Source organism: Nycticebus coucang, chromosome 2 (assembly GCF_027406575.1).
Source record: "Nycticebus coucang isolate mNycCou1 chromosome 2, mNycCou1.pri, whole genome shotgun sequence".
In the NCBI taxonomy this organism is placed as follows: domain Eukaryota; kingdom Metazoa; phylum Chordata; class Mammalia; order Primates; family Lorisidae; genus Nycticebus; species Nycticebus coucang.
In genome coordinates, this window is record NC_069781.1 from 172,412,488 (window position 1) to 172,425,246 (window position 12,759).

A 12,759-nucleotide genomic window follows, 5' to 3' on the forward strand; every position below is an offset into this window, starting at 1 on the left:
AGGAAGAAAGAACAGAGAGGATGTCCACAGCAGAGGTCTTATTGTCAATGCAAAAAACGAAAGGTAAGGAAAAAATTTGTTCCAGAAAATTCCAAAGGGTATAAACCAGCATATGTGTCATGCCAATGAAGCAGGTGGGCACCTCCCTCTCTGAACTAGACCAAGGCTATAAAAACAGAGGCAAATGGCAGAAGCCTCTTATATCTTCCTCTGCTCCCCCCATGCCAAAGGAGGCTTTTGAAAGCTCTAAGAAATTATACAAATGCTCCAAGTGAAATCAGGTGAGCAAACGGCATATGATCAAGAAACCCAGTATAAAGTTTCATTTGCAAAAAAGGTGATTAACGATCCTTAATAATATTAACCCATTTGCAACTCCCTGATTGAACAAGAAGGCTGTCCTTGGTGCCTGAACTCCCCCAAGCAAGAAATTTATTATTGCTGGTCCCGAAAACCAGCCAGCCTGTCATTTCAGGTTCCTCAAAGCCAGGCAGGTGGCATTTTATTCTTGGGCCTTTGGGTAGAGACAGGATTAGTCAAGGAGAGTATTTGCACAGCACACAGTACCGGGAAGTCGTTAATTGCTTGTATGGACCAACGTCGCCGGGCAGAGCGAGGAGACATCTGTGCGTGAAAACGTTACACCCAGGAAGAGGGAAGAAAAACACCAAGAAAATTAAAAGGAAAAAAATAGAGTAAAATGAATGCTTCCCACACAACTGATGGATTAAAAGGTACAATAATATACTGTAAAATGGGGACTAGAATGATTGAAAAATCTGAACCTAAGCACAGCAGTACTGGGATTCCCTCACCTCCCTCCCGACCCACCACACTCCCAACAAAGCTTCCATTTCATTATTCTTTAGTTACATTTTTCAAGGTGTAAGGGGCCTGACATCAACACAGCTCTGGCAAAGGGACTATAATCAAGATTTGAGGAACTCTAACAAGGACTAAGATCATAGTGTGACTGGAAAAATGGGCTAAAGACTCTCTTCTCCTGTATGGTAAGTACATTGTCACTCCTAAGAAAGAAGATACTCTTCAACAGGCTTAATACTAAATCTTTCCTGGTATATGGCTGGGGATGATGAGTGAATTGGGAGTCTTGACACTAGGAATCTTCAGAGAGATTCCAGGGGAAGTGAGGGCCCTGGAGAAAAAGGATAGGTGGGCAGCTCAGCCCGAGGGGGCACCCTCTTGCAGGCACCGTGGCTAACAATCCGAATGTGCTAAAAGTCTCCATCTGTTTATGGAGATCAGAAAGCATTCTGTTAAAAGCTTCCCCAATTATTTACATCAGAGCTATCTTAGGGACACCAACTAAAGCAAGGGTAAGAGGTTGCAAAATTAAAAAAATGTTTGTAAGGCCATATCTAATATTTATAAGTTCTGGGCCTCCTAATTTATCCTGGAAATGAATAATATTTCTTTCCTTTTTTCTTTTTAATGAATAGTATTTCATCAGCTGTTGATAGTTGGTCCACTTGCCAAACGAATGTTAACATTTCCTTTTGCTTCTATGAAATCTGATATTTTTTTAGGTCTCTCACATTTAAAAATTTTTAAGAGCAAATCTTAGAATTCATTTAGAGAACCTTTGGGTGAATATAATCATATGACTTGAGTAAGGCAGGTTAAAAACACACAACAGCAACAAGAGAAATGAACAATAATCTCCAAATGGCTCTATAAAGATTTTTTATAATCTCAAACATGCCCTAGAAATCCTTTATTGCTATGCCTTAATGCAGTAATATTCCATTCCTTTACTCTTACCCACCCAAAGCTCTCAGGGGTAAAGATTTTAAAGGGAATCTAAACATGTGGGAGAAAAATTGGGGCTGAAAACAAAAACTTAAACATAGAGAAATTTAGTAAACTGTAATCATTTCCATAACACAGATAATAAAAGTGTTGTCATTTGACATGTGACACTAGACATCTGAGGATTAGAAAATACTCCACAAAGAGTACTGACCTCTGTGAGGAAGACATGGTGGACCTAAGTGCATGGCCTATTCCATTTCTTCGATGCCCCCCTTTGCCCCATGTAAATGGATGAACATGAGCAAGCTTCAAGGAGAAATTCACCATTTTTTACCTTCTTAACCTATTAGATTGATCCACATCAAACTTTTCTTAAGTTAAAAATGATCAAATATTAGCAATTTCATGTGATTTAACCTAACCTATATGTCATCCTTTAAAACATGTCTCCCCTCCAAGGTTTCTAGGGTTCTTATAATGTTCTCTATGTCTTGACTGTGTGATTGTTAATTCACTGAACTATACGCTTATGATTTTTGAACTTTTCAGAATGTGCAACACATGCATACAAAGATATCATATGAAATTATAATAAACGTGCCCCCATTTTATTTGATCACTATTTGAAATAGAATGTAAATATCACTTACTACACCATAATAGGGGACTCGAGCAGCCCATGTTCTCTGGAGAAGCATACTGGGAAGCCCTCACCCTGAACTCGCACAATCCTTCCTCTGCTCCTCAGCAGATCTCATCTTATCCATGTGCCTTTGGCCCCTCTTTATAACTGCAGTGTACTTAGTAAAAGAGGCCAGATCATTTAAAACATGAACATGCTTTTGCATGAGGAAAGGTGCCTTCTTAGGAACTGGAGTTATTTTTGTTAGAAATGGGCTTTACACATGACTACGAAGTCAAGACTGGTAGCATATGACATGAATCACAGGGGAATTCAGAATTGCCTCTTTGACTAAAATGTCTCCTTGACCTGGCCCTGAAACTAAAGCCAAACATAAGTCTGTTTGGTTTTTATGACAACAAAATGCCTTAGTTCCAACCAGTTTATCAAATCGTATATTCAGTTACCTATGAGCCTACGGAAAAAGAAAAAAAGAACTGACCATTTTGAATGTAAAAGACCTGGGTGTGATACAGTCTAGCAGGTATTCCTAGGAGGTTTATGATACCCAAGGGTGGCAAAATTCCATCAGCAACGTGAGGAAGGGAACTACAGAAAACTGGCCATTTTCCCCTACTCAACTAAATGCTCTCACCCAAGACTAGTCCAGTCTTAAATATCAGTTGCTGCCACTCATTTAAGTCACATACAACCCTGAGAATACAGTCAGAGATGCTGCATTATCAGTGCGAACCAAGAAGGGCAGACACTTCTAATACTTCCTAGAAATTGGTACTTTATTATAAAACAATTTAATTTTTTTAAAAACAAATTTTACTTAAGGATAATCCATTATTTTTGGTGATGGCCAACAATAAAGAATTCCTAAGGACTGAGTGTATGCAGTAGCTCAGTGGTAACTTTGTTTAAAACATCAGCTTGGCGAATAGAGGTTCAATCTGACAACACGGAAATTGTTCTCAGAATCATTCCTACACTCTGCCAACATTCTCCACACTATTGCTACCAAAGGTTCCTGACAGCTTAATGATAACTGCTTATGGGACAATGAATTCCTTAAAAGCCTAGGAACATCAGGACAAGTTCGGGTGATTTTTGTATAAACTGGTCCATTCAAATGTATATTTAATGGGGGTCACGGTGTGTGACATACCTCTTAGGGGCAGGACACAATTATAAGAGGGACTTTCCTAACAAATGCAATCAGTGTACTGGTTCTTTATACTTTCAATGAATCCTCAATTAAAAAAAAGGGGGGCGGGTAGTTAAATGGAATCTTAGGGGAAAATTTTAGACATTAACTTTAAGACCTTTCACAACTATGCAGTTCCAAATATATTAAGATCCCAATCCCTCAGAGGCATCCCTCAATTTGTTGACAAACATCAGAATACCAATGAAGACCTGAAGCTAAAGTATTCTACCTGAAATAAGGAGAATCAACTTAGTGAAGGGGAACGATAAGGACAGGGTTAAATGGGGAGGAAGCACATGGATTGTAAGAACTTACCCCCCTCCCACATACACATTTTATAACAGTTAAAACCAACTGAAAGGAACAAAATAATGGTCTTTCTTGAACAAACTAATTATGAACGTGAAATCTTATGGGAGGATTACTAATGTAGCTGTTCCATGTGGCAGGCAGGGAAACAACAGTACTCCAGAAGGGGTAAGAATCAAAGGCAACGGCTCTGGCACTTACCCTCTCCTTGTAGTAGAAGGAGCTGATGGAGACCTGTTCTTTCTCACTGCGAGTGGGGCTCCCGCTGTATAAACGGAGGTTCCCAGGGGCCTCTGTGCGGATCTTCATTGGTGCAATCAAGCCAGTATGATAAGCAGACAAGGCTGAGAGAGACCTGTGGTCGAAAATGAGAATTACTCACACTGGCTGTGGTCTTCACATTTCCAAGTAGTGCTGTTCTTAGCACTCGATGACACCAAGACTTAGACACGATGGGGAAAAGATGAAAACTCAAAGAAAAAAAAAAAAGAACAAAGGAAAACTTTTAAAACTGAAAAATGTTCCATCTGCCTAAACATAGAAGGTACCTATGAATGTATAAACAAAAAATTCAAGGGAATCTATACACTACTAGAATAAGTGAATTTAGATAAAAGGTCAACTTACAAAAATCTATTATATAAGGCTGTGGCTCGCGCCTGTAATCCTACCTCTCTGGGAGGCTGAGGCGGATGGATTGCTTGAGCTTAGGAGTTCAAGATCAGCCTGAGCAAGAGTGAGACCCCATCTCTACTAAAAATAGCCAAGTATTGTCGAGGGCACCTGTAGTCTCACCTACTTAGAGGTTGAGACAAGAAGATCACTTGAACCCAGGAGTCTGAGATTGCTGGGAGGTACAATGATGCCATAGCACTCTACCCATGGCAACAGAGTGAGACTCTGTCTCAAAAAAAGAAAAAAAATTTTTTTAATTAAAATTTTCTACTAAAAATACAAAAAACTGAGACAAGGGGATCTCTTGAGCCCAAGAATTTGAGGTTGCTATGATATGACACCACAGAACCTACCCAGGGTGACAGAATAAGACTCTGTCTCCAAAAAAAAAAAAAAGAAACAACTACTATGTTTATATATATTAGAAACATACATTTAGAAAACAAATATTTATTTTTTTATTTATTTTGCAGTTTTTGGCTGGAGCCGGGTTTGAACCCACCACCTCCGGTATATGGGGCCGGTGCCCTACTCCTTTGAGCCACAGGTGGCGCCCAGAAAACAAATATTTTTAAAATTTCATTTATGGGAGCATTTAATACAAAACAAAGGAGCAAATTTGATTTTAAAATGTGCATGAAAATATGCACAAAAGAATGTTGTTGATAAAAATTAAAGATGACACACAATAATGAAGAAAAGTATATGCTAGTGGATTGGAAGGTTCCATATTGTTAAGATGTGAATTTTCTCTAAATTGATCTACAAAGTTAACACAATTTCATCAGAATATGAGCAGGCACTTTTTTTGTTGTTGTTGAAATCAATAAACTGATTTTAGAATTTTATGAAAATGCAAAAGAACTAGAATAGTCAATCCAAAATGAAACAAGAACAATAAAGTCAGAGAACGTACAGTGTAAGATTTAAAGTAGAACTGACATAGGAGAGACAAAAAGATCCAAGGAAAAATAGAATCTAGAAGGGAGAGCCCACAGACTACAAATGTCTGGTCAATTGATTCTCATTGATCAATAAAATGCAATAAAGAAAGGAAATCTTTGCATAAATGACGCTAGAACAACTATTTCTCTCTACTTAAATAAAATAAATTTTGCTAACTCACCTTATATCCAAAAATTAATTTGAAATGGATCACAGTCTTTAAATAAAGAATTTAAAACTGGGCGGCGCCTGTGGCTCAAGGAGTAGGGTGCCAGTCCCATATGCCGGAGGTGGCGGGTTCCAACCCAGCCCCGGCCAAAAAAAAAAAAAAAAAAAGAATTTAAAACTATAAAATTTTTAAAAGAAGACTCAGAAGGGCATTTTCATGACCCCAGGGTAGGCAAAGCTATTTCTAGGCACAACAAAGAAATTATTAACCATAAATTCAAAAAGTCAAAAACTGGACATCACTAAAATTAGAAGCTACTGTTCACTGAAAAACATTACGGAGGGCGGCGCCTGTGGCTCAAGGAGTAGGGCGCCGGTCCCATATGCCGGAGGTGGCAGGTTCAAATCCAGCCCCGGCCAAAAAAATCACAAAAAAAAAAAAAAACATTACGGAAGGAGAAAGACAAGCCACAAATCAGGAGAGAATCAATCATCCAGCAAAGGATTTGCAATCAAATTAGAGAACTACCACAAATAAACAACAGTGCAGTCCAACAATGAGCAAAATACTCAAACAGTCACATCACAAAAGAAGACGCCCAAAGAAGACACACAAGCATCACTGGTCATCAACATGGAAATGCAAATTAAAACAATCATATTACACACCCACCACCATGGCTGAAGTCAGAAAGGTCAGTAACACCAAGTGCTGGAGGGGATGTGGAACAACCAGAGCTCTGGGACCTTGCTGGTGAGAGGGTAATCAGCACAATCACTGCGTATAAACTTCCTGGCAATTTCTCCTTAAATTAAATGAATGCCTATCCCATGACTCAGGAATTCCACTCCTCAGATAGGGAAATTAATACATGTGCCCGTAAAAAGACTTGCACATGTGGGATTACTCATAATAGCCCCAAACTGGAAATAATCCAGGGTCCATCAATAGAAGAATGAGTAATCAAACTGTGATTATACTACATCCTTACAATGGAACTACTGAAACATGTAGCAATGTGGATTAATTTCAGTAAGTTGAGCAAAGCCAGAAGTAAAATAGTTTTATGCTGCATGATTGTACTTTAAAGATGTTCAAGAACAGACAAAACTAAACTATGGTAACAGAAGTCAAGATCTGGAAAAAGAAATGGGAACCTTTCAGGACTGAGGGCAGTGCTCTATATCCTGAGTCTTGCCAATCTAGCTGTCTGTTTTAGATTTGTGTATTGTGATTTCTACTTCAGCAAAATTGAGTTATTAGTTTAAAAGTGTTTTAATAGAGTAGAACATTTTCCGCTCTCATCCAAGTCCAGATATACAGATATCCGCTGTTTTCCCTTTTTGAAAGGAGGGGATTGTTTTCTAGTCCAACATTTCCAGTAAGGAATCTGGTGTAATGCAGGCGTCCCTGGTGCTTAAACCCAGTTCTCATGGGGCCAAGGTCTTATCTGCCTGGGTTACTGAAGTGACTGGCAGCCTCCCGGTGGAGCAGCGGTGTCTGCTCACGCACTCCATCCAGGCCTCTCCCTGCCTGGTCAGCTCAGCTATTCATTCACAACTGTGCTGATCATCCCATATCCAGTATCCTCAGGTGTTGGTAGCATCCTAAACTTTGAGTAAATCTTAATAATGAGAGTTTACAGAAGAACTAAAGCAAACTGTCACAAGACAAAGGCAGGGGTCCTTCCCAGGAGTGCACATCGCTCCTGCATCTCCCGGGCTCACCTTGGGGTAGGCTCTGTCGGAGACACTGCCCGATGCATCGTCATGGGCCTTGTGAAATACACCAGATAACCTGAGAAGGAGACATCACATGTGCACATGAGCGTCCATGGGCTGGACGTGGGACATCTTCAGGCAGGACTGGCCAATCCCTTCCGTCTCAAAATACCTGAGGGTGAGACACATTTTCCTAAGTTGCAGAGGCTCATGGCCGCAGTGATCTGAATGGGGAACAAAGGTCCTTCTCCAGGATCCAGGAGAGAGGATGCATGTGGATGGGGTAAATTCTTCCTAGCTACTCTCTGCTTTCCTGCTGGGGGACGTTTCCCCGCCAAGAGTCAGGGCTCTGAGTGAGGACTCAAAGCCTAGCTCATCCAGATGAAAACAAGTAGGGCTACAATTCTGGCGCGCATTCTTAGGATAAGTCCACAGATACCAGTTCAGCATCAGACCCTGAAAGGCTACCACAGAAGTCTGAGGATTCACAAAGTAAAAACAAAGAAAAGCTTTCTGATGAAGATGTTTGTACATAACATACAACATCCTTAGCTGCTCTCTCTCAAAATCCAGAATCAGAGAACCACAAAGAGACCAACCTGCTCCGCAGAACCTGGCCCCGGAGGTCCTGGGAAAGGGGATGTTGGCATCCTGGTAGGATCCATAGGCAGGAGTCACCCGCGCAAACGTTGGCAAGGGGGGTGTGACGGAGTTTGGGAGTGCAAATGGGTTGCTGGAAGCGCTGTCTTCCTGGTTCTGGAATTGAAAAATCAACAGACTAAAACCCACAACCTGTCTGCAGGCTGAATTATAAAATAAGAACCCGATATTACCAAAGCAGGGAGCCCACGATTTTAGGGAGAAAGAAGTGAAACAAACTCCAGAGCGTAAGTTGGTGCAACAATTTCAAGCTTCCCACCACAAAGGACTCGAGGCAGGAGACGAGCTGGCGCAGGCAGGGCTCCAGGCAGCTCTGGTTGCGTTTCACCTTTTGCAGGGAGGTGTCCTTGAGAATCTAGAAAAGGCCCAAAACACAGTCAAGAAGAGAAACACCTTTCTCCTGATTGGCTTTACTCTGCCCTGACCCCACTCAATCCTTGAAAAATCTTAGCACCTTAGAAGTAACACCCACTGGGCTGCACTGAAAATTGTTCTGAGTGACAAACCGTGGGGAACAGATTTTTCTTCAGTGAAAATAATAATTTTTTTTTTTTTTTTTGTCTTTTAAAACGGCAATCTCCAACTTTTGTGCCTCCAGGGACTGGTTTCAGGATGATTCGAGTGTTTTATATCCTCACCTGAGATCGTTAGGATAGATCATTATGATCATTAGATCGTTCTCATAAGGGGTGCAGAACCCAGGTCCCTCGCATGTGCAGTTTACGGGAGGGTTGGAGCACTCAATGCTGCTGCTCATCTGACAGGAGGAGGAGCTTAGGCAGTGATGTGAACAGTGGAGAGCAGCTGTAAATACAGATGAAGGCTTGCTTGCTTCCCCTACCGCTCACATCCTGCTGTGCAGCCCAGTTCCTTACAGGCCATTGACTGGTAGTGATCTACAGCCTGGGGGTTGGAGACTATAGATTTACAAGTGTAAATCCCAACTTTTTAAGGTACATTCTATACACATGAACTGACATATACACTGAGGAAAGGCATATAAATTGAACCTGTGCTGTCATTATCCACATGGGGTCACTGAGAACCTCAAATGTTGCTAGGCCAAGTTGACAGGTGCTGTAAAAGTCACAGTGAATGTCAAAGACTTAGTCCAAAGAAAGTATAAAATACCTCAATAATTTTATATTGATTAAATATTGACATAATAATATGCTGGATATACTGGATTAAATAAAAATATTACAAAAATTAATTCACCTGCTATTTTTAATTCTTTTTAGTGTGGCTAACAGAAAATTGAAAAATTTCATGTGGACTGCATTATATTTCTACCGAACAGCACAGAATTAGACTTCTAAAGACTTCTAAATTAGACTTCTGGCTGGGGAGGGGGTGGCTCACCCTCGCAATCCTAACATTCTGGCAAGCCAAGGCAGTAGGATTGCCAGGAGTTCAAGAGCAGCCTAAGCAAGAGTGAGACCCCATCTCTACCAAAAATAGAGAAATTAGCTGGGTGCAGTGGCAGGCACCTGTAGTCCCAGCTACTCAAGATGCTGAGGCAAGGAGACTGCTTGAGCCCAGGAGTTTGAGGTTGTAGAGAGCTATGACACCACTGCAGTCTACCCAGGGTGACAGAGTAAGAATCTGTCTCAAAAAAATAAATGAAATAAAATAAAATTTAAAAAAGATGCTTCCTAATCCTATCCTTTATACTAACAGAAAAGCTATCTTTTTTGGATGTCCAAAGGAAGCAATGAAATGTTCAGATCTGAAGTTTTAACATGTCCAAAAAACAAAATCTGAGTTAATTACCACCTCAGAGATCCTTGACCACTTGAAAAACTTCTACGTACAAGTCATAACCTATCAAAATGGAACAATCAAGTGTGTATGATCCACTTTTTTTCTCTTTTTACCAGTGGGCAAAAAAATGAACATTCTGGGTGCTCTGGGTTTATCAGGACACTTCAGTTCCTTCACTTAGGACACTGGTCAAACTGGGAAAGGCGTATCATGACTGGCCCACGTGGCTTTTTTTATGCAATTCCATTTAATTATCCTCGATGATTTGATGATATATCAAATTTCTGAATCTTCAGGTTTACACGTCAGATCCAGGCTCTGGTGTCTCCATCCAGACCCTGCCAGGGCAGCCAGTCAGCCTATCGCTAGGATAACACCGGCTCCTTTTATGGGATGGGTTATTTATTTTAAATGACATAACATATTTTTTTCTCATTATAAAGTATCTTTTAGCTTTGGAATACACCTTGCCCACTGTTTGCAGATAAATGAAATGGTATTACAGGGCTGCTAACTTGGGATAAATGTGTAGCTTTAGTGAGATTATGGGTACATTATATCTAATCCCTGTATCTGAAATTTTATGCAATGATTATGCAAATTTTTCTGAAAAAGTGTCCATAATTTTCCTTAATTTCAAAGAGTGTCCATGCTGGAGAAAAACCCATTTCAATTCCAGTTGGGGGGAGGAGAATGAGGGAAGGAGGAAAGGGGGAGTTTGGGGTGCTCCCACTTAATAAGCACAATGTAGGGGTATATGGGACACCTTTTGGGTGTGAGATACAACTACAAGAGGGAGTCTACCTAACAAAAAAAATGTGAGGTGAAAACATAGTTATGCAAAAATAAATAAATAAATGCCTGGTTGCATAAAAGAAAAATATTATTGAATAAGAAAAAAAAAAAGAATATCCGTGACCCCCCCAGAAGTTAAGAACCAGTGCTCTCATCTTTCTACTCAAAGTGAATGGCCAAGTAAAGTGGTTACACGGTGAACACTGCAGTGTGTGAAAAACAGATGGCTTCTGAATCGGATCCAGCAGCGCTTTCTTTCTTTCTTTTTAAAGACAGAGCCTCAAGCTGTTGCCCCGGGTAGAGTGCTGTGGCATCACAGCTCACAGCAACCTCCAACTCCTGGGCTCAAGCGATTCTCCTGCCACCGCCTCCCAAGTAGCTGGGACGCCCGCCAAAACGCCTGGCTATTTTTTTTGGTTGCAGCCACCATTGTTGTTTGGTGGGCCTGGGCTGGATTCCAACCTGCCAGCTCTGGTGCATGTGGCTAGTGCCTTAGCCCCTTGAGCCACAGGCGCCGAGCCCCATCTGTGTTCCTTACTGTAGACGCTGATACACATGAACAGCTTTCTTCCCTTACAACAACAAGGAGAATCTGGGAACTCAGGATCCCCACCTTTAGCAGCTTAGCTTTCATGGTGGACGTAATTGTTGTAGGGTTGACAAACTGGAAGGAAGGGGCAGCGTTGTTGGGGTACTGCGCAGGGAACTTCACCAGCATCTTGACGCGATGGCCGCTACAGTGCACAGAGACTGTGCAGCTCCTGTCCGCTGCGTCCATCTGCAAGAGAGAAACCCGCAGCTGCTTTGGAGACAGACTGCAACCGTCTTGAAATGTAAATGGATTTAAATATGCCAACTGAATGCTCCACGTGCCTAGCAATTGAATGAAGGGAAAGAGTCTAAAAAGACAAGTGAGCGTGGAAGACAATTCATTTTCAAAACAGATTTTCAAATTTTTGTACCAATGTAATAAGCTCAAAGTATTCAGACTTTAAAAAAAACTTCCCCTTAAAGCTGTATGGTAGTGGCCTGAGCAATAGTGAGACGCCATCTCCACTAAAAATAGAAAAAACTAGCTGGGTGTTGTGGCAGGTGCCCATTATCCTGACTACTTGAGAGGCTGAGGCCAGGGGATCACTTGAGCCCAAGAGTTTAAGGTTGCTGTTAGCTATGATGATGCCATGACACTCTACCCAAGGCAACAGAGTAAGATTCTTCCTAAAAAAAGAAAAAAGAAAAAAAATATATATATATATGTATACAAACACACTCCTAAAGAAAGGAATCAAGATCTTCTAAAACTAGATCGAGGCCAGGCATGGTGGCTCATGTCTGTTATCCTAGCACTTTGAGAGAACCAAAATGGGAGGGTTGCTTAAGGCCAGGAATTTGAGAGAGGCCTAGGCAACATAGCAAGACATTGCCTCCATACAAAAAAAATTGGCCAGTGCAGTGACACATGGCTATAGTCCTAAAGCTGAGCCTGGAGGATCACTTGAGCCCAGTAATTCAAGATTACAGTGAGCTGTGACCATAACACTGTACTCCAGCCTGAGCAACAGTGCAAAAATAATAAAATAGATCACTAAGCATCCATGCTGTTCTCCACTGGGACAAAGTCAATACAGGTGACCAATTAAAGAATCCTTTGTATTTTTTTTTTTTTTGAGACAGAGTCTCACTGTGTTGCCCAGTTTAGAGTGCAGTGGTGTCAGCCCAGTTCACAGCAGCCTCAAACTCCTGGGCTCAAGTGATCCTCCTGCCTCAGCCTCTTGAGGATCTGGGACTACAGGTGCTCATCATGATGCCTGGCTAATTGTTTTCAATTTTTAGTAAAGATGGGATCTTTTGGTCAGGTTGGTTTAGAGCTCCTGAGCTTAAGTGATCATTCCACCTTGGCCTCCCAGAGTGCTAGGATTACAGGTGCGAGCCACCACACCCAGCCACATCTTTTGATTTCTTGTGCTGCCAACTAGGGACAGCAGCTGAGGTACATGCAAAGAGCCACATATGTGGGAAATCTGGAGACTTGGGTTCAAATATTATTTATTCTGCCAAATAGCTGCTGACCTTGGACAAGTCATTTCATCTCTTGATGTCTCAGTTTCCT

The 12,759-nt window shown here is 41.3% G+C and overlaps 1 protein-coding gene across 4 annotated transcripts in view; it reads right to left on the reverse strand.

Moving 5' to 3' along the window:
- Positions 1 to 12,759, reverse strand: part of WDR59 (WD repeat domain 59) — an 87,816-nt gene that overhangs the window by 17,626 nt on the left and 57,431 nt on the right. For 2 of the 4 annotated variants that reach the window (XM_053607889.1, XM_053607906.1), the window contains exons 14-19: positions 11,263 to 11,427; positions 8,350 to 8,445; positions 8,030 to 8,186; positions 7,437 to 7,506; positions 4,122 to 4,275; positions 568 to 624 (exon numbers count right to left, since the gene is read on the reverse strand). In XM_053607889.1, the coding sequence (XP_053463864.1) occupies positions 568 to 624; positions 4,122 to 4,275; positions 7,437 to 7,506; positions 8,030 to 8,186; positions 8,350 to 8,445; positions 11,263 to 11,427 (699 nt within the window). Of the gene's footprint in view, positions 1 to 567; positions 625 to 4,121; positions 4,276 to 7,436; positions 7,507 to 8,029; positions 8,187 to 8,263; positions 8,446 to 11,262; positions 11,428 to 12,759 lie in introns of those variants that run through there. The other 2 variants (XM_053607896.1, XM_053607915.1) reach the window with 2 other exon arrangements.